Genomic DNA, 22,128 nt, shown 5'->3' on the forward strand with positions numbered 1-22,128 from the left:
TCCTGGTTCTAATTTTACTTTATTTTTATATTTTCCTGACTTTTGGTATCATCAGCTACTACCTCAATGCTACCTCAAATACGCAGGGGAATAAATGAGACAGTAAATGAAAAAATGAGTAAGTAAATTAAGAAATACTAAATCTTTACAAAAAGTTTTGCAAGGTAAAGTTTACATATTCACAGAGCTGCAACAGTCTTTTCTACTAACAATTCAAAACAACAGCCTGCCCGTCTACTTGGGAGGCGGAAGCAAGAGGATCACTTGAGCCCAAGAGTTTGAGGTTGCTGTGAGCTATGATGATGCCATGATGCTTTATCCCAGGCAGCAGAGTAAGAGTCTGTTTTGGATGGATGGATGGATGGATGGATGGATGGATAGACAGACAAAAAACAAAAGCCTGCTTACCAAGAGTTGGAGACATCATGCCCCCTGCAATCTGTGTTTCTAAAAATGATAAAGCTGAAAGCATTAGCTTTTCCATACTTCCTGCTAATCAGTTGAAAGATTCTAAGGAAAATTAGAAGGGCACAGGAAGTTTCCCTTGTGTTCTCTGGTTTTTAGTGTTCTAATTCCCAATAACATTGAATACCTGCAAGAAGTCAAAGCTATCTCTGACTTTAGAAATAAGACAAAGGCAAGATGCCCCCCCATATCACCCAAGAAGCCCATAAGAAACACAAATAAAAATTAAATTAGGCTTTCATATTCCATTGAAGAACAAAAGATCAGCGGTTTTCACTAGTCTAGTATGGCTAGTTTATGCTCATTTTACTCCCCATGTACCAATATCCTAAGTACTTGCACTAATCACTCCTTCACCTTAAAAGTATGGCATATCTTCCAAAATAGAAACAATTATGATTTAATTCCTCAGCATAATTTTCAAAATTATAATGAGCAACTACTAAATTAAAATGAGACCTCTAAATTGCATGCTGTCACCAAATGCTAGAAAGTATGTATTAATTTCTTAACAGTTAACACTAGCTAGTGAAAAGTCAGAATCAACATGTCTATATATCATCTCCATATCATCATATAATTCTTTGAAATAGAATTATATTATTATTAAAAGAGCTGGCAAAGAACTTTTCTTATTAAATACATTTTTAATATATCAAGACAATTATATAAATGAAAGATGATACATCACATTATAAAATGATACCTGCTCGAAATGTAGAATCCTATGTGAATTAATTTTTATCAGATTTAATACAGAAATTAAATCCTTGAAAATATGATCATACGTGGTATGCAACTGACTTCAATTACAGAAAAAGTCTACATAAGACTTCTGTATTAGACACAGAGACTTCTGTATTATACACAAAGAGAGGACTTGTTTACATTCTTAGAGCCCACTACAGTATCTACCACATAGTTAAATACATAATATAAATGTAATCGAATCTTTCTGATTGAGTTGTTTCTCCTCCCAAGAATCAAATAATTGTTTAAGCAACCCTGAGAATTTTTCCAAAAGACTTAGCATCTATTCTCAAAGATCTCTCTACATATTCTGACAGAGAAAACCTTACCTTAGTCTAAGACCTTATTCTTCATCTGGGATTTGCGAAATAAACCAATGATTTAAAAAATTAACAACCAAGCCTTAATCTTTTAAATGTTAACCTGAGAAGCAATTTTCAGCAGAATAGTATAATAATGGAGGGAAATTATTAGAATTTAAAATTCATTAGATTTCAAATGAAGCAATATATTATAACATTTACATATTCTTTTTATAAAACCTTTCATTTAGATTAAAGAAATTAATGTCATAAAATAATTTTCAAAATTCAAGACAAAAGACTTTGGAGATAAAAAATACATAAATCTTTCTCTACATGTGTAGTTAAACAGCCACCCACAATTAAGCCCAAAGATGAATAAGAACATCTTGAAACATAAATTTTAAGACAAGTACTATTCACTTTAACAGAGAGATGAGCAAGTAAATTCCAGTATAGGCTGGAATAACTTTTCTTAGGTCGATGAAAATTAAATTATTTTAAAAATTATAAAACATGTAACAATTTATATGCCAAATATTGCTTTTTGACTGATTGCTTTAATGAACTCAAAAAAATATCTAAATTATTGTAATGGAGGGAAAAATACATTCATTTATGAATAGAAATTTTTAAGAAATTTCAAATTATTGTAGGAAGTACAGCTGCTTCTTTTTCATTGCCATAATGCTGTCTCTACTCTTTAATTAGAATTAATCTAAACAAATCACAGAAGGAAAATCTAATTAGTATATACACAATAATGAAACTCTTCTCCATAAACTAAATGAATTTACTACATTTACCTTTTTTACGTGTCAACCACATTTTAGAGATGAAGAAGCTGAGAGTGAAAATCCTCATGGCTATTAAACCCAGGAAGATTTGACCCCAGTCCCCAAGTTTGCACCTTCTCTGCTATTACAAAGACAGCCTCTGAACAACACCGATTAAAGAGAATGAAGAAAATAACAGTATTGCATAAAATGACAGCAAGGAGAATTGTTAAACGGAGTATCAAAGCAGTTAATTCTACTTTCTGTAACTGCAAACTTAAAAGAAAAATATTACTTTAGGAATCAGTAAATAATTATAAAATATAATGGTACTTAGGGATTTTTTCTTTCATTCAAATTAAACTATAAAACAAAGCTGACATTAAAATAATGCCATTATAACTTTTACTTTAAAAAAATTGCTTTGTACAAAATTTGGACAAAAACCTTATATATGAGGAAGTAAAAAGCAAGCTTCTACTAGTTAAAGGAATAACACTAAAAAATATTATTTTAGAAATCAGTCAGCCTTATTGCTATAAAGGTCCATTAGAGAGGCAATGCATAAGTCATAGGTTAATTAAATGATATTTTGTTTAAAAAAATATTTTCTAATATCATGACTAGTGGACAATAGTTCAAATGCAGAAAAAATCCCAAACATGTTTGTCTATCATCTAAAAATTAATAGTTTGCATTTTTAAAAGTACTTATGCTTACTGAAAAAATATGAAGAAAAAGGACAAACACTAGCAAAAAAAAAAAAAGAAGAGAAAAGAAACACACACATAAAATCATTAAATTATTATGGCTTCCATGATATCAAATAATCAAATATCAATTAAAAAAAGACAGGAGTAGTTCACTAAGACTTCTATTTAGAAGTCTTTAAAGCACGTGCTTTAAATGTATAAACTTCATTATTTCTCAGGAACCCAAGACTGGCTAAAACTATAATCACATTTTACACATTGGGAAATAAGGAAAGAAAAAGTCCTATAATTTGTCTTACATCATTCACTTACTAAGTGATCAAACAGGGTGTTCAATGGATCTGTAGCTGGGCTTTCTCTAAAGCGATGATGCTATCACAATCAATCTTTAGGCAGTACCTTGGTAGCTACTCCAGGTTTTGTCACCTTGTTAGAATATCACTAACACAGTTATTTATAAAATGAGAAATATTTAATGGAAACTAATTTGAACATTTAAACAATTGAAAAAAATTGAACACCTATTCGTTCCCTCTATAAACATTTGCTAAGCACATCTCTAGGTAAACTAAAGATCTAAATATTTTGAAATGTTTTTTCTATTTTTATTTTTAAATTTTTTCATTTCAGGTTAATGTGAGGGTACAAACAACTAGGTTACAATATTTGCATCTGTTATGCAGAGTCCCCTTGTACCTGTGCCCTGCACCCAGAAGGTGCGCCAGTACCCTACAATTGTGTCCATTAAGCGACAGCACACCAGTTCCGTCCCCCCTCCTCGCTCCCGCATTCCCATTCTCCCCAAATTGAATTGAGTTTTTCTCCTATGTGGGGATGTATTAAATTGTCTATTACTATTGAGTACATTGGATATTTGCTTTTCTATTCTTGTGATACTTTACTAAGAAGAATGTGTTTCGACTCCATCGAGATTAATACAAAAGATGTAAAGTCTCCATCTTTTTATTGGCTGAATACTTTCCATGGTATACATATACCACAGCTTGCTAATCCATTCCTGGGTTGATAGGCATTTAGGTTGTTTCCACATCTTGGTGATTGTAAATTAAGCTGTGATAAACAGTCTAGAGCAAATGTCCTTATGATAAAAGGATTTTTTTTTTCTTCTGAGTAGATGCCTAGTAATGGGATTGTGAAATCAAATGGGAGATCTAATTTGAGTTCTTTGAGGATTCTCCATACTTCTTTCCAAAGAAGATGTGTTAGTTTGCAGTCCCACCAGCAGTGTAAAAGTGCTCTCTCTCCACATCCACACCAGTATCTGCACCTTTGGGACTTTGTAATGTGGGCCATTTTCACTGGGGTCAGGTGAGATCTCAGGGTGGTTTCGATTTGCATTTCTCTAATAATTTCAGATGACGAGCATTTTTTCATGTTTGTTAGCCATTTGTCTGTCTTCCTCCAAGAAAGGTTCTGTTCATGTCTCTTGAGCTGTTAGAGATGGGACTGTTTGTTCTTTTTTTGTCAATTAATTTGAGTTCTCTGTATAGTCTATTTATCAACCCTTTGTCAGATCTTGAAATGGATTTTGAAATGTTTTAATACATGAATATATGCAAGTCAAAATTCAGCCAATTTTCAATTAATTGTTAAATCAATTACTTTTGCTCCATTTTTCGTACTAAACCTACAGCAGCATCTAAATCTATTCAATCTTTGGTTCATCATAAAACAAAATCCTACTACATTATATTCATGTGATAGGTAAAATTAAGCACTGGTCAATCCCAAATGACTGAATCTGAAGTGATAATTCATTTTATTTGCATTAATCCTAGGAGGCGTTTAATTCTTACCTAGCTTTATCTTCCCTCTCATTTTATTTTATCCTTCTAGGGTTAATTAATACCTGACCAGGTGCTGGTGCTAAGAAATTAAGAAGTCCATAATTAATGAGACTAATTTGAAGTATGTGTACACACATATTACAAAACCAAATAAAAAAGTGAATTTCAATTACTCATTTGACCTATTCTTCTACTGCAGATGGATATGAATATGAGCACAGATAATAGTTAAAATATAAACAGAAAAATGCTTTGAAAGTTAGAGCTTTTGTATTTGTTTTGTTATTGTTGTTTTGTTTCCCTGATAACTTCTGTGAAAATCCTTAAAATACTATTAGTATCTACATGGAATTTATGTGTATAATACATTTTAAGTTTTATGCAGAGTGTAAAGGATGAGACTTTACTGTCAAAACAGTTTAAGTTTCTGAACCTCAGAACATTGTCAGGTATAGACTTTAATATTAATATTTTAATTATTTAAATTAATAAGTTTTGGCTTCCAGCTTTCATGTGGCACAAATTTTACCAGATTAAAAAATGAAAAAGTGAATTTCAATTATTTTACTACATGTCTATTTTGCTCAGTGCTGTATCCCAAGAACCTAAAAAAGTATCTGACACCTGACACTCAAAAAATACTTGTTTATTCAAGTATTTCATTGGCTTACTAGTCCATTAATATTACTAAACGTCTAGTATCTCAAAAATGGAAAAGCAAGTATTCAATGTACTCAATACTAATTATGAGGAAAAAGAATGTCTCTGGCATCACCCCTTGGCTAACCTTCAATGTGAAATGACTTCATTTGAATGAACCAAAGAAAAATAAAGAAAAACTTGAGCTGAACCACTGGAAAATTGTTACACTCATAATCATTTCCTAATGTTTTTGTTTTATAAATTAGAAATTTATGTAGCAAACTTATATGCAGTAGAACATACACCTATATACTTTAGTTATCAGATCCATGGGGAAACTTAGTACTATTAATGGTCTAGTAAGGCCACACTTCTCAGTCGCCCTGCCTCCCTACTCTCTCTCTGTTCTGCCGCTCTGGCTTCCTGGTATAGCCTTCCTTCCACCAAAAGCAGCAGATGCCTGGGTCAAAGCCTTTCCTAGCTGCACTTCCCACGGCAGGCGGTCTCGGCATTTGCTCCCTTAGTTCTTTCCAATTTCTGCACAGATGCCACCTTTTCAGAGAAACTTTCTATAACCATTCTTCATATGAAAACTCCTCCCAGGGCTCCTTTTCGGCAATCATGCTCTATTTTTTTCTAAAAAACTTACCACCATCTAACATATATTTACTTGTTTACTATCTACTCCAAGTACAGTCAAAGACCTACAGAAAACAAAAACAAACAAACAAAAAATCATGTCTATTTTGCTCAGATTTTGCTCAGTGCTGTATCCCAAGAACCTAAAAATGTATCTGACACCTGACACTCAAAAAATACTTGTTTATTAAATGAAAAAAATGAAGTAACAGTATGTGCACTATTATAAAATGATACCAAAGATACATTTAAAGAGTAAGGCACAGAAGAATATTGTTGCATGCTCTACCATTTGTGACAAAAGGGAAGGAGGTGTACCACTGACTTATGTTTGCATTGGTACGTAATGCTTCTGGTGGTTCCTTCTGTTGAAGGAAAGTAGGAGACTCAACAGGAAAGTTTAGACCCATGTGTATGTGTACGCACTACCTATTCAAAGAAATAAGTTAAAGTTTTGACTTCACACAAAAGAAATACACAAGATAAATCTGCAGAAAAATCTATAATTTATACTTAAGAACTCAGTGAACTTCTATTATTATAATTAAATTATATGTGAATTCACATTATTAAAAAAACTTAAATAGAATTGTATGGTTTTTACAGTATGTTATAACATACAAAATAAGTTTACACACATTATCTCATTTCAGTGTCACAGAAAGCATGTCAGGCAAACAAGATAAATATTCATTTCATTTTTCAATGGAAAAAAACTCAGAAAGGTTTAGGGATCTGACTATAGTTACACAGCATAGGCAAAGCTCAACACATGTCAGATGATTCTTAGTCTGATACTTTTCTCTATGTATTACCACTTGGAAAAGCTTCAAATTATTATTATTATTAGGCATTTTAAGAAAAAAAAAAAACTAGGCAGGGCACAGTGCCTCATGTCTGTAATCCCAGAAATTTGGGAGGCCAAGTCAAGAAAATCACCTCAGGCCAAAAGTTCAAGACCGGCCCAATCAACACAGCAACACTGAGTCTGTACAAAAAAATTTAAAAGAAGCAACCAGCCATAGCAGCACGTGCCTACCATCCCAGCTACGTGGGAAACTGAGGCAGGATGAATGCATGAGTCCTGGAATTTGAGGCTGCAGTGAGCTATGATCGTGCTACTGCATTCTAGCCTGAGTGACAGAGTTAGACCATATCTCTAAAAAAATTAATAAATAAAATTAAAAATTAGGAAAGAAAAGGAAGGGAGAGGGGAGAAAGTTTGTGATGATAAAACTTCAATGATGTTATTTATATGATGCCCAATTTATTTCAGTCCATTGTAGTATTCTAAGTATAAAATTGAAATATCAGACACTATCATAAAATAGGCTACTACTGAGGCACAGTAAAAATTTTTAGCTAACAAATCACATATGTTGTTAGTTAAAAGTGTAACAAAACAGGGTGGCACCTGTGGCTCAAGGAGTAAGGCGCTAGCCCCATATGCCAGAGATGGCAGTTTCAAACCCAGCCCTGGCCAAAAACTACAAAAAAAAAGTGTAACAAGATTTTACTGATTCATCTCACTGTTCAACTAAGCAATAACTCAGCAGGATATACAGAAAAGATAAATATATGCTGTGAGCTAGTCTAACAAAAGGACTTAAACAAAATGTGCAATTTTAGAAATAGCAAAGTAAAGACAAATTACTTATAAAATAGCTAAACATTTTAAAAGCAGGAACTCATGGCACCATCAATTCTAGACATATAAGGGAGATTCTTTCAACAAAAATTATCATAATGTGTTTGGTTACAATACAGTAAAATAACTTGATTATTCTGGACTGACTGAAAAAGTTCAATTCCTCAATTCAACATATATTGATTGAAAACTTATGTTCTTATACTAGACAGCTAAAAACCAAACATGAATAAAGTGTTTTTAAGTAAATAAATATAATACAATAGGGAAGTCAGCAGCTGATGTTTACTCAAAGATTAGAAAATTCTGGTATTCTCAGCACTAGGCAAGGGCAGCCAACAAAGAGTTCACTTGCATTAAAATCTGCCCTAGAAGGCAGATTCTTCTACTCTGAAGAGAGCTAGAATTGAAGTATTTTATAAAATAACCCTTGAGTTTATAAAGCACTTAAGCAATTCAAAATGTTTTCAGAATTATTAACACATATAATCTGTTATTATCCCAATTTGATGAGAAAGAATTTATCCTATAATTCGTCATTTCCCAAAATATGCTCCATTCTGCTATGGTCTCTTCATGAGGCTCTTTGAAAGGAGGTTAGGACAATGTTTTCAGAAACACTGTATTCCATATGCTACTTCCCCTCTTGGGCATTTGATATTAAAGGCTTAGAAAATTCCTGCAGTCAATATTACTGTTTCTTCTGGCTTAACCCAACATGACCCAAATTCTGGAACTCATTTCTCCTTGGAATACTTCTTAACATACCACAAATAATGGAACTTTAACACACACACACACACACCCCCAAAGAATTTATCTAATCTATTTGATCAAATCAATATGGAACTCAGAGCAGTACTACTATGAGCCCAAAAGAATTAATGTCACTGGCACAGTTAGGAAGTTCTTCCATAAATTATAATTGCACTTCTCCTTTTGAAATTATAATAGCCTAAAAGATATTTTAGCTAAAATTGCACTAAAGATACATATTCTTATGATTCATTTCCTCCTCTTCAACAGAGTACTACCAAAGTTCAAATGAATTTACTTCCCTCTGGTAATCTATAAGCTTCAGGGAATAACTGAAAAGACTAATCTTTCCAACACTATCCAACACTTTCCAACACTATTAAGAGTTACAAACACGCTCTTAAATTGGGAGACATAACCTTTGCAAATAAGGTTCATGTTACATCCTCCCATTTGCAACTATGATAAATGGTTGTAAAAGGTTATTCTACTAGTAGTCCAAAATTATTTTCTAAAAAATAATATTAAGGTTTACAAAATGGCAAATTTTTATTATTGTGGCAGACACAAAACAATTATTATGCATTATATTCCCTTACAGGGTATATCATTAAAGGTACCTCACTCTAATTACTGATTCTGCTAATAGTGTCATGGACTAGAGGAAATAAATAATGGTGAATTCAACAATTTTAAGATTCAACTATCTAATCTATTATGTCACCATCAACTGATTTAAAAACCTTTAACAACCTATCTTCCAAAGCTGTTCTATGTGTAGTCTTTTTATCTTACTCAAAACCTATCCCATCCCTCCATTTCTCTGGCCAAAAAAACTTAAAATCACCCTTGACTTCTGTTTCTCATATCCCACACTCCAAGGAAATCTCAAGGGCTCAACCATCAAAATACATCCAGGAGCTAAACAATTCTGGCCAACAGCAATCCCTTACCATCCTTGCTCAGATTGTCATCTTCTATATCCTGGATGGCTGCGAGAGCTCCCTTCTTCTAACCTTGCTTCCCTTATGTACATTCTCAATACAGTGGCCATAGTGATCCAATTTAAATCAAAAGTGAGGGTATGTTCATTCCTGTGTTATAACCCCTCACCCTAAAGTTCCCTATTTCAATAAGAGAAAAGCCATAATCCAACACCCCAAGATCTGTTCCCCATTCTGTTTCTAAACTCATTCCCTATATTGTCACCTTCCCACCACTCGGGCCTCCTTGCTAAATCTTCAACAGTGCAGACACGTTTCTTTACCAATGGACACACCCTCTGGCTGGAAGGCTCTTTCCCCAGAAATCAAAGTGGCTTACTAGCTCCCCATTTACAGTCTTGTTAAAATGTCACCTTCTTAATGATATTTGTCCTGACTTGCACTTATAATTGTGTACTAAGATGGAGACCTTTGAGAAGTGGTTAGGCAATGAAGGGTATGCCATGAAGGCTAACCACTTCCCAAAGGTCTCCATCTTAATACTGTTAAATGGCATTTAAATTTCAACATGCAATTTGAAGGGAACAAACATTCAAATCATAACTAGCTTTAACTTTTATTGAGCCAAAATAAATATCAATACATCTAAATATCTTACTATACAACCCTAACCCTGATTATAGAGCTGAATCACCTGGAATTTTTATAAGAACACTCAATGATACAATGTCAGGACAATCAAGTTTGCAACTCATCCTAGAAAAAGTGCTATATACCTCGTTGCTGAATATCACAATAGCCAACTTTGAAGTACTCTCGTCAAGAAGCTATGCACCAAGGCCAGTGCCTAGTCCACCCTTCAAAGCAATTTGGAACTCTTTTTCTGGAATGGCCATCAGAGCTATGTTGTACAAGGTTAGACAATAAGTCCACATGCATCCTAGAAAAAGTGCTGCATATCTCATTGCTAAACATCACTACTGTCACCTCTAAAGGTATATAGCATTTTTTCTAAGATGAGTTGGGGAACTGAATTGTCTGACTTTATCTAGTTCCTAAACACACTCTTCCACAGAAGCATCTGCCACTTAAGTGCCAGTGTCTTAGTCGACCAAGATCACAGAAACTAGTTCACTGTCTCTCCTACTCTCAAAAAATGCTTAGGCCAAGGTTTTGCAAGTTTCCATGATATCATAGTTTAATTTTTAGTTCCTAAAATCTTCCATTATTCATCTCTTGCTAAAATTTTATATAAAACCATTTATAAAGAGAAAATCCTAATAAAACTGCTTACATTAATTCTAGGCTTTTCTTAAAATGTTTTCATAAAACAAAGCATATATAATCATTTGAGAAGAAACAATTCAAAGTTATAATATTTTTATTGTTTTTGTGTAAACCAAAAAGCAATACTTTAATTATGAAAAACATGAATTATGCAAAGATTTCACTAATATAGGTGAAAGTACTAACTTTTAAGTACTATGCATTGCAATTACTTCTACTCGCTCTGAAAAAATACTATAAAATCTCATAAATTGGCAGCAGTTTGAGATACAACCTGTCTGATTTGTAAAATATTAAATACTTTAAACTACATATTCTTTTGTAAAAATTTCTTGAAGATTTACTGAAAGCATTACCCTAATAAACAGATAAAACTTACAATTAATATTTCAAGTGTTTAAAATAAATTGTATAAAATGAAATATGCAATGTTGTTCCTCAAAAATATACAAGTTATTATCCCTAATTAATAAGTGGGTATCAGAGAAGAGCCTGAAGGTGCCAGAAAGCAATTTGTTCTTTAGAACTGTATTACACACTCTTTCTGAATTATTATTTATTTAACTCATTCGTTGAACAAAGATTTTCTACAATGTTTATAAAAGATTAAACTCCAAATGATCATAAATTCTTAATAAAATAAGAATTAATGAACTATCATATTTTACATTCAAAAGCAAGATTTTTAATCAGAGTTATCAAATGGGGATTGCTATCATCTAGCAACTTGAATAACTATCTTTTATTGTATTATAATACTGCCAACATAGGTTATCTCCATTAAAAATTATTAAAATAATTATAGACGGCCAGTTTTATCCAATCTGCCACTAAGTCAAGCCTTTAAGTCACCAATTTCATACCTGTATGAAGACAGGGAAATATTATAAATCACATTCAGAGAACACAAGACCTACTAGATAAGGGACCAAAAGCCAAGCAAAGGGGAAAAAATTTCAGAAGTTCCTCTGAAGAATGTGCATGACAGATAGTTATCAAGAGTCACAAAGCATGAAGGAGATTTAATAGGGTCCTTGGTACATAAGATAAAATCCTTATAGGTAGGAGAGTAAAGGAGAATATGGAATTATAATTCACAATTCCCACAATAAATGTTGATTAGTATGGCTTAATTAATAAAAAAAAATAAGCAATAACCACAATAGTTTAAGACTTCATTTTCATTTCTACACTTGTCACAGTTTTAGATACAGCCTTTTTTTCTTGAATCAATTTAACAATGAAATCATAGTACTCAGAAACAAAGTAAAAATTAATATCAGCATCATTAATTATAATAAGTCCATTTATGGACTATATCCAGCTACCCATAGAAAAAGCCAAGGATATAGCTCAGACTTTTAAACTTAGGCACAAATTTGGGGCTGGATAATTTTTTCTTGGGAGTGTGAAGGAAGGGGCTATTTTGTGCATTCTAAGATATTTACCAGCATCACCAGCCTCTACTCACTAGACACCAACAGCACCCATTGGTGTGACCATCAAAAAATTTCTGGAGACACTGCCAATGCCCCTGGGCTGCAAAAGGGCCCCTCAGTGAAAACCAGCAACATAGATAAACAGAGGAAAGAAAGAAAAAAATTGAGATAGAGATAAAAATAGAGAGAGGGAGACAAAGGGGAGGGGAAAAGGGGAGGAGAGGAAAAAAAATAAAGAGTTAGTTTATACTGGGCATTCTTAAACAGTTAATGAAACTATAACATAAAGTAGAATTTCAAGTTGGTAACTTTGAATGTATCTATTGTAGTTTAAGTATGATACTTATATTAAAAAAAAAGTTAAACAAAACCAATATTCTGCATTGTAAAAACAATAAACATACTGCCAATCTCAGGTAAGTTAGATTCTACTTAAGAAGAAAAGAATTAATAAACATCTTTCTCCTCATTTCTTACTTCTATCTTAACAATAACACCCTACCTTCCTGCTGTCTCCAAGGAATTAAAACAACTGCAGTCTTTCTTTTCAGTTTTGAAGACAAGAGAAGAATTTTTTCCTCTGACTCTCTAGGTGGTTCCTGAAAGTTCTCTCCAGGTGACCTGAGGTGACTGACAAGTCTATTTTGCATTTAGAAACAAGTTTAATAGGACCTGCATATTAACAAGAGTAATAATTTGTTATAGCAAACTGGAATTACTGTTTATATTCACTTATTACCTAAACACTATTCTTTCAAGTTCCTGATTGCATTACTCTTCAGCTTACCATAGATGTAACTGATCGGGCATCTTCTTCATAATTTACTACTGGAGGTGGCTCCTTCCCATCATTTTCTTGTACTTTTTGCTCTAGTAATTCTTTCTGTGCTGCAAACTTTGCCTCAGTGCATCTCAGCTGCTGGATTGACTGTTTCAATTCTTCAAGTGTCTGTTTTTGGCTTAGCAGAAGCACAATACTATAAGAAAATAAATTAAATATAAATTATTTCAACTTCTTTAAAAAGACATTACAGGAAACCACACATGTGAAGATTATGCTTTTACTTTCTTTCATTTTCCTCTTCATAAGAGTCCTTCAGGGGCACAAGAAATATGAAACTAAACGGATTTTAAGTCATCAAAACATCCATAAAATACTAGCATTAACCAAATAGAAGGCAATATTTAGAGGTAAAAGCCAAATTCAAGATGCTTTCAAACATATTATCTATGGTTCTCATTTTATTTTAGCTAAATCAGATTCCTCACAGAGCACATGCACTTAAGTCCAGAAGTATAGGGCCAAAATGAATTAAAATGACAGAAATAAAATCTTGAATTTACTTTATATCTCACAGGCAATATAGCTAGGGTTAAATCTGTACCCAGGGCAAAATAAATCAAAGCAAGGTGGCAGCCTGGGCCCTAAAGCTTATGTGTATGTTATGTGCTTGGAGTCAGGAAAAGCTGATATGACAAGGACCAAGGATTGAGATGTGATTGAGGGAATGAGCAAAACATAAGACTCCAAGTATTTGCAGTCTCACCAGTACAAAGACATTCCCATCCCTCCTTTAGAGAACTACACAGGCCACTCTGCCTCATTGTGACTTTTTACCCCTTGGAGGCTGCCATCAATGGGAATTTCAAACTAATTTGCCCACATTAAGGCCACTAGTAACCAAGTAGCAATACTGGTTATACTGGTGGAAACACCTCTGAAAACATCTCTCCTAGAGATTATATAATATCTTAAAAGAACTGTGCCATGTATTGCTAAAATTACATTATTAATATGTAATAGAAAGTAGATTATAAATTAGGAAAAGCTGCAGAATTGGAAAATAAGGCCAGAAAATGCCATCTTTTAAAATTGAAATTTATCAGGCTTAACAAAAATTTGATAGGTATTTATAGACAGAAGTAACACACACAAAGGGAGATTTATTTATAAATATCATGCCAACCAATATTTTGAAAACTAAGTTGCAATCTAATTGAACACAGTGTAATCTCAGTGAATGCTAGTAAAAAAGCTGAAATGGCTTCAGTTATAATGAGATTCAGGTGAGTGTTCTAACAAAACAGTGAAGAGTATTTTTAATAGACCTAGCAATGTCCAGAGGACAGACCATTCACCCTATTAGAATTCAATAAATGGTAGTTTGCTTTACATAATCATCATTCAAATGTCTCTGACCTGTGTTCAAAATCTATAAATATTTCTTAATAAGTTCATGCTGGTTTGCTTATGAATTGGTAACTTCTTCTTAACATTTAATGGAAATTCTTAATATCTCAGTTATCTCCTGAGAAAAAGTTGATTTTTAAAACAATCTGATGAACATGAATGTCTAAGAACAATGTGAGAGAAAAGATTACACCCACTATTTCAAGTTTCGTGAAGGTTTCTTCTTTGCAACTCCTACATCGCCACTACCCACAAATCACACCGATGACAGTATAAGAAATATTTTGAAATATACACGTTAAAGCATTAAAAATACATTTACATATACTGAAAAACAAAAAAGATACTTGATTTCAAAAATGTGGGAAAATATTAGTACTCTTCAGAGAAGGGAGTGGAACAAGATGGCCAAATAGAAACCTTCAATAATTGTCTCTGCACAAACACCAAATTTAATAATTATCCACACAAGGAAGCACCTTCAGAAGAACCAGAAATTAGATATGAACAAGCATCAAGAACATCTAAAAAATATGACCTTCCCTAATCAACTAAATAAGGTAATAGCAACTGAACTAGGAGTGTGGGCAATATCTTATCTTTTAGAAAAGAATTCAAAATAGCTATCTTCAAAAAGTTCAATGAACTACAAGACAACACAGAAGAAATTCAGAAGCCTATCAAAGAATTTTAACAAATAAGTTGAAATAATAATTTTAAATAGCAGAAATATTAGAACTAATAATGTTAAAAAGCAGAAATACTAGAACTGAAAAATGAAATGGCCAAACATAAAAATACATCAGAGTCTCTCAACAGCATAATTGATCAAGCCGAAGAATGAGCTTGAAGACAAGCTATTTAAAAATACACACTCATGAAGACCAAAAAGGAAGAAAGACTAAAACAGAATGAAGCATGCCTACAAGATCTAAAAAATAGCCTCTAAAAGGCAAATCTAAGCGTTATTGGCCTTAAAGAGGAGGTAGAAAGAGAAACTAGAAGTGTAGTCCAAAGAAATAATAAAAAAGAACATCCCAATCTAGAGAAAGATCTCAATATCCAGGTATAAAAAGGTCATAGAACACCAAGCAGATTAAATCCAAACAAGATACTTCAAGGCATTTAATAATTAAACATGCAATTGCCACACAACTAGAAATTTCCCAGGAAAATTACAATGTATGTTCACAGAAAAACTCATACATGAATGTTTATTTGTAGCAGCCTAAAACTATAACATGCACTTTCATGGGTTGAATTGCATTCTCCAAAGAGATATGTTCAAATCCCAACTCCTACAACCTCACAATGTGACCCTATTGGGAAGTAATGTTGATGCAGATGTAATTAGTTAAGATGAGGTTATGCTGGAGTAGGATGGACCCTTAATCTATATGACTGTTGTCCTTATGAAAAGGGAAATTCAGATAGAGAGAGACACACAGGCATATCACCATATGAAGGAGGAGGCAGAGACTGCAGTGATGCTCCTAGAAACAAAGCAATGTCAAGCATTGCCGCCATCACAAGCATGAAACACATTCTCCTTTTAGAGTCCTCAGAAGGACTCAGCTCTGCCAACAACTGATTCCAGACTTTTGGCCTCCAGGACTGGGAAAGAATAAACTTATGTTGTTTTAAGTCATCCAATTTGCCATACAAATTGAGAGAAGGGAGTGGAACAAGATGGCCAAATAGAAATCTTCAATACTTGTCTCTGCACAAACACCAAATTTAATAACTATCCACACAAGGAAGCACCTTCCTTTTTACTATGGCAGCCCTAGGAAACTAATATACATACCATAGAAAACTGTACTATTCAACGGTAAAAAAGATTAAAGTAGCTGCATGAATCTACCTAGAATTATGCTGTGTGAAAAGCTAACCCCAAAAGGTTGCATGCAGTATGACTCCATTTATACGAGATTCTTGAAGAGACAAGTCTGTAGAAACGGAGAACAGACTTATGTTTGCCAGGGGTTAAGAAGAAGGTAGGAGAACAGAAGGAAATGTGGCTTAAAAAGTACACTATGAAGGATCCTCTCACAGTGATGAAAAGTGTTCTCTCTCTTAGCTGCATCAGTGACAATTTCTGGGCTATGATACTATTTTAAAGTTCTTCAAGATGTTATAATTGGGAGAAACAGTATAGAGTACATGACATCTCTCTGTATTATTTCTTATAACCACATATCAAACATAATCATATCAAAATAAAAAATTTAATTAAAAAATATATATCATTGCTGCTACAATATGCTTTCTTCTGGAGAGGTAAGGTTTTTATCATGTCCTATGTCCTGAATAACCCATTTTGGTGAAATGTCTTCTCTATTCTCCATCAGGAGTTATAAGTACCCCTTGCCCTGTATGGTACCAGCAATCACTTAGACACTTGGAGGAACAATGCTAACAGTAAGAATAAGGTTAAAATGTAAATGTCCTAGGTTAGAGGTTAGTGTTTTTAATGACAGTAATACCTGCGAGGGAGATACACCTCCAGTGCTTTTTAAAAATCAACATTTCTGAACATGAAAGCAATGAGCAAAATTAGCTTCTTCTAATTAATCCCATTGAGCCCTTATGTATGACATAATTTCACACATATTAACATGTTCTTTTTGTTCAATAATTACTTTTAAAAGTACTGATGCTATGACTATAACATATGAAACAATTATTTTATATGTTTATAACACCATTGATCAAAAAAGAAAAGTATTTTTTAATAGGTAGGAAATTACAGTAAATGCATGGTTATGTAATAGTCGGTGCATAGGCAGCCATGAATAAATCTCAACCATGGAAGCCATCAGGACTTCTGCATATGCTACTCCCACCACTGAACACTCTTTCCATCACTCTCCACGTGCAAGGCATCTTCTTTTCACCTCCTAGGACTACCTGTCTGAAGTACGTGCGCCTCTGTTATTCTTCTGTCTGAACCTTTATTTCCTTCTTTCATAGCAATTATCATAATTGGCAATTTTTTTTAATTCTATATTGGTCTTCTCCACAAAAGTGTAAGCTTCATGAGACATGTGACAATTTATGTCTTAATACACAGAATATAAAATTTCTGAGCCAAAGAACATAAGAAAGATAAGAACTTCAATTTGGAGACCAGAACATTATTCCAGATTATTTAAATCTTACCTTTACCAGAGACTAGACATACCATCTTGCAAGTCTCTTAAAATTTCTGGGCCTCAGATATCACATAATTTGAAAGGCAAGAAGGTTGAATTAAATGATCTCTGAGATTCTGCATAGTTCTAAGAGTTATAATTTTATAAGATATATAGTAATTTACAACACTAAGTGAAGACGATATGAAACAAGTTGAGATGACAAAATAATAAAATTGAATAATCATTTACTTTTTGTAAATCAAAAATTTATGCCAATAGTAATTTCACTAATTCTTTATGCCACTGAGTCATAAATAACATATACTTGGTATATTTTCCCATAAACTTTTTTATAATGGTCAAGTACCATAAATCAGAAAAACACTGATATTATTCCCATTTGAATAAATATGCTATAGAATTAAATGAGTAATTTAGTTTTATTTGTTTCATTCTATCTTTTTAAATAAAATTCTGAAATAGGTACATTTCAACCAAGACTTGTATTACTTATGTAAGCTTTGCTCTTGTTAGGATGAATTTAGTATCAACATAAAAGTTACTCTTAAAGTTTATTTTGTACTTCATATAATTCAACTATAGAAATTGAAGCTATCAAATTATTTCTCATATAATTTATTTTTGCACTGTTATTAGAAGATGTTTTAGAGGCATTTATATTAAATTCAAACTTAAAGGACTGTATTTTAGTCCCATATTTTGATAAGATGAATAATGAAATTTTTATTAAAAGTAAAAATTCAGTAGAATTCCATTAATTTAGAAATAATTTAAGAATGTGAACACCTAATATAAAATATTTTTGTATTTGTGAAGAATCTATTTTATATTTGTGAATTTTATTATTTTTTTACTTTCAAGTAAGGCAGTATATATAAAAAAAGTGTTATAAAGATAATTCTAAGTCTATTATTAAATCTAGGTAAAAATTGCTTTTAACTATGTATGTATTTAAACATGTATGTGTAGATACATATACAAGCATACAAAAAAGGAAATGTTCAAGAAAAACTGAGAAATTGATATGCAACATTTCACTCTACCTGAGACTATTTGTTTGACAAAATATTGTAACATATAATTCAAAGGAAACCTTCAGCCCTACCAATGTCTGAATTACTGAGAATTAGCAATTACTCTTCAGTTACATAAATATACTTAACATTTTCAAGACTGTAGCCTGAAGCTAACAATAAAAACATCATGGTATCAAAGGGTAACAGAACTTAGGTTAAACAGGACTCATCCCCTGAAAAACCTGACTATATAACCCTTCTAACTTATTCTCCTGAGAATGCTATTCAAAGAGTAAGATCCAGTAAATGTTATGATCAAAAGACAAAAGTTATGGAGTCAAGAACTTACTATTTTCTATTACTTACTAAGTGTGTGATTTTAGGTAAGTTATTAAACTCTAGAAGCCCTACAGTTAGAATATAGGCAATTACACAGAAGGCATATAGTGGGACAACACATAGTGAATCCGTGTATATAAATCCATGTATATAATTATATAATAATCCATGTATACAATTACCCAGCATAATTATCTAAGCATAACTGGATCTCGAGTAATGCTACTTTCCCTTCAAAGGGCTTTACTTTGAAGTGGTAAAGCCCTTCAAAACCTGTTTTCCTTATGCCCATTCTCATATTCCAATAAATATAAACAAGTTAAGGAACATTAATCAGACTCAGTATTAAGACACAAACACAGGATAAGATTTGAGTCAGAAAACAGCCAAAAACTCAAAGAATCTCACAACTTCTAAAATAAGGGAGCCCTTAAAAATAACATTTGCCACAACATGAAGTCAGACGTCCTGGGGAAAGGGTCAGCATATTCTGTTGTTTTTCTTTACTCCCACTAATTTTAAAATAGGGGTCTTTTGCAATGTGTATTTGCAAAACTATAAAAAGTAAAGCCACATTTGTAAACATGTCCAGAGATTCATTTGCAAATAGAAAAATGCAAAAGATAATTATTTTGTTTAATTTTACATGTGCAAGGGTTTATAAGTTTTCTAAGTTTATAAGTTTATTTTATCATTCAAATAGAAATAGTAGAGCCCTTATGAGTAGCATTAGTATCCTTATAAAAGGGGAACCAGAGAGCTTTCTCACCCTCTTCCTGCCAGGAGAGACTACAAAGAAGACAGCAGTCTGCAGCCTGGAAGAGAGTCCTCACAACAATCTAACCATGTTGGCAGTGTGATTTCAGACTCCAGAACTGTAAGAAATAAATTTCTTTCTTTACAAGCCACCTAGTCTATGGTACTTTGTTGCAGAAGACCAAACTAAGTAAGACAGAAATTTAATACCAAGTTGTAATAAGAGGTATAATATAAATGAGAGTAGGGACTCTTAATATCCTGTGCAGTGTAATAGAATAGATGGTGTTGCCATTCACTGAAATAAGGAATAATAATAGTGAATTAGGTTAGGCTGGGTCAAGTTGGGTTGTACTGAGATTTTTAATTCCGCTTAGATACAAGGAATTTAGGGTACTTCTTAGACAACTAAAGAAGCATGTGACGTAGGCAACTGATTACATGGCCATAGAATTCAGAAGAAAAACTGAGAGAAATAAATGGGTCATGTCATCTTCAGGAGATCATCTCTGCAGAGTTCAGGAAGGGAAGTAACATAGCCTAGGGCCATACCTTCAGTAACTCCAAAATGGATTGGTTGAGCAGAGGAGAATGAATTTGCAAAGGAGTTGCCACCAGGGAGGAGTAAGATCTAACATTTTAACTTCCAAAGGCCAATGGAAAAGAAGAAACTTGAAGTCAGCAAAGTGAGATATATTATGAAGTCAAATGAGATAGTTGCCAAATTTAGCTAACAACACAGAACCAGTGGTGATCTTAGAGATACCTATTTCCATAGCTATGGAGCACAAACCAGATATAGCTACTTTAAAAACTAAGAGGAAATTGAGAAAATCAGTGACTATAATCACTCTTAGAACAAGTTTAAACGAAGAAAACAAAAGGCAAAGAGAGTATTTGGGGAAATATAGAGACTAAAAAAGAGTTATTTGGAGTGGGTAGAGAAATGGAGATTGTTTTTAGGAGTCAATACTTAAGTATATTTAAAAAGTAAGCAGGAGGACCCAGCTGAGAAGAAAGGTGAATACAATATATATTAATAATGTAAAATTTCTGAGAAAGTAAGAGACAACAGAATACAAAAAACAAGGACAAGCAATGGACTGAGGACAAAGAACAGTTCCTCTGTGTGGGAATATGAAAGAGAGTGGATACAAATGTGGGTGGGTTTGCATTTCCAGCCACAGAGAATAAGGGACTTGTCACCTAATGCTTCTAATTTTTTCTGAGACAGGTTTGCTAAATATGATGAGGGAGATAAGATGTGTTTTGAGAGAAGCAGAAAGTATCTGAAAAGTTGTACAAAAAGTAAGAACAAGTACAGAACTGAGGAATCTCACACATCACAAATCCTTAAGTCTTGATAAATCAAACCAGTGTGGGTGTATGCGAGAGTATGACAGCAAGAAATTTATATGGTCTAGTCAAGATTGGAAAACCCCCACACACACTGGCAACCACCGTCATAGATGCAAACAATTACCAAAGTCAGAGTAGAAATCTGAATTTTAAATAAAAATTAAATTTTGAAGCAGTAGAAAGCATAGTGAAGTCAGTAAAAAACAAGTAAAGTCAGAGAACTCAGGAAGATATTTACAAATCCAGAAATCAGCAAGACAAAACAGCACAGCAAATCTCAATGTGATTTTTCTCTATTTTCTATTGTTCAGTTTGTTTGCTTCCTTCTAACACAGTAGAGTCCATTTTTCTAACAGAGATTTACAGTGGGTGTGTTAAAAAATGAATGTACAAAAATAAAGACAGGCTTTTAAAAAAGGATTTTTGGAAAATAGTTCCATATATTAAGACCTTGAGACATATGATCAAGATGTTATATTCACAAAAATTCAGAATCATTTTTCTAGTGTCCTAGAAATTAACTCAATTATACCAAGTTTATATTTAAAATACAAATTTTGATTTCTAAAAATGTCATATCCACAATACCATGTAACTGAAATATTCCTGTAAAATTCCATCAATTAAACTTTCTTCCTTCAACTTGTTTTTCTTGTACTCACTCAGACTTCTTTTCACAGGTCTTAGAAGATTCTTCGATTCTCTTCTCTAACTCCAGGACTGCCTCTTCCTTGTTTAAAAGCGTCTGCTGTGTCTGCATAAGTTCTTCTGCTAAAGTTTTCAACCTAGAACGAACAGTTTCCTCGATATCAATCAACAGGTTAATACTTACATTCATTTTATACATACAAAAAGGGCATTCATACATCTTCTAAGGCTGTGATGTCACAACAGTAGCCGGACAATTTGATTTAAACTAAACTAAAGGAAAATTTCAGTTTCTTGGTTGCATTACCCACATTTCAAGTACTAAACAGAAACCTGTGGCTGGCTAGTGGCTCCCTTATCAGATGCTGCAAAACAGAATGTATCAATAATCATAGCTTACTACCCTTGGGCAATGCTGGTCTACAGAATCTCTATTTCATCAAATAAAAAAAGAGAAATGGAAACACAAAGTAGGGAAAGAAAAAAGAAGAG

General features: G+C 33.0%; 1 protein-coding gene across 1 annotated transcript in view; it reads right to left on the bottom strand.

Moving 5' to 3' along the window:
- FER (FER tyrosine kinase) overlaps window positions 1-22,128 on the bottom strand; it is a 328,727-nt gene that overhangs the window by 217,501 nt on the left and 89,098 nt on the right. Inside the window, exons 9-10 of the mRNA XM_023512721.1 lie at window positions 21,651-21,773; window positions 12,957-13,146 (exon numbers count right to left, since the gene is read on the bottom strand). Coding sequence (XP_023368489.1) covers window positions 12,957-13,146; window positions 21,651-21,773 — 313 coding nt within the window. The remainder of the gene's footprint in view (window positions 1-12,956; window positions 13,147-21,650; window positions 21,774-22,128) is intronic.

The sequence above is a fragment of the Otolemur garnettii genome, unplaced genomic scaffold (assembly GCF_000181295.1).
Source record: "Otolemur garnettii isolate 467f Iridium unplaced genomic scaffold, OtoGar3 scaffold00030, whole genome shotgun sequence".
Lineage (NCBI taxonomy): Eukaryota > Metazoa > Chordata > Mammalia > Primates > Galagidae > Otolemur > Otolemur garnettii.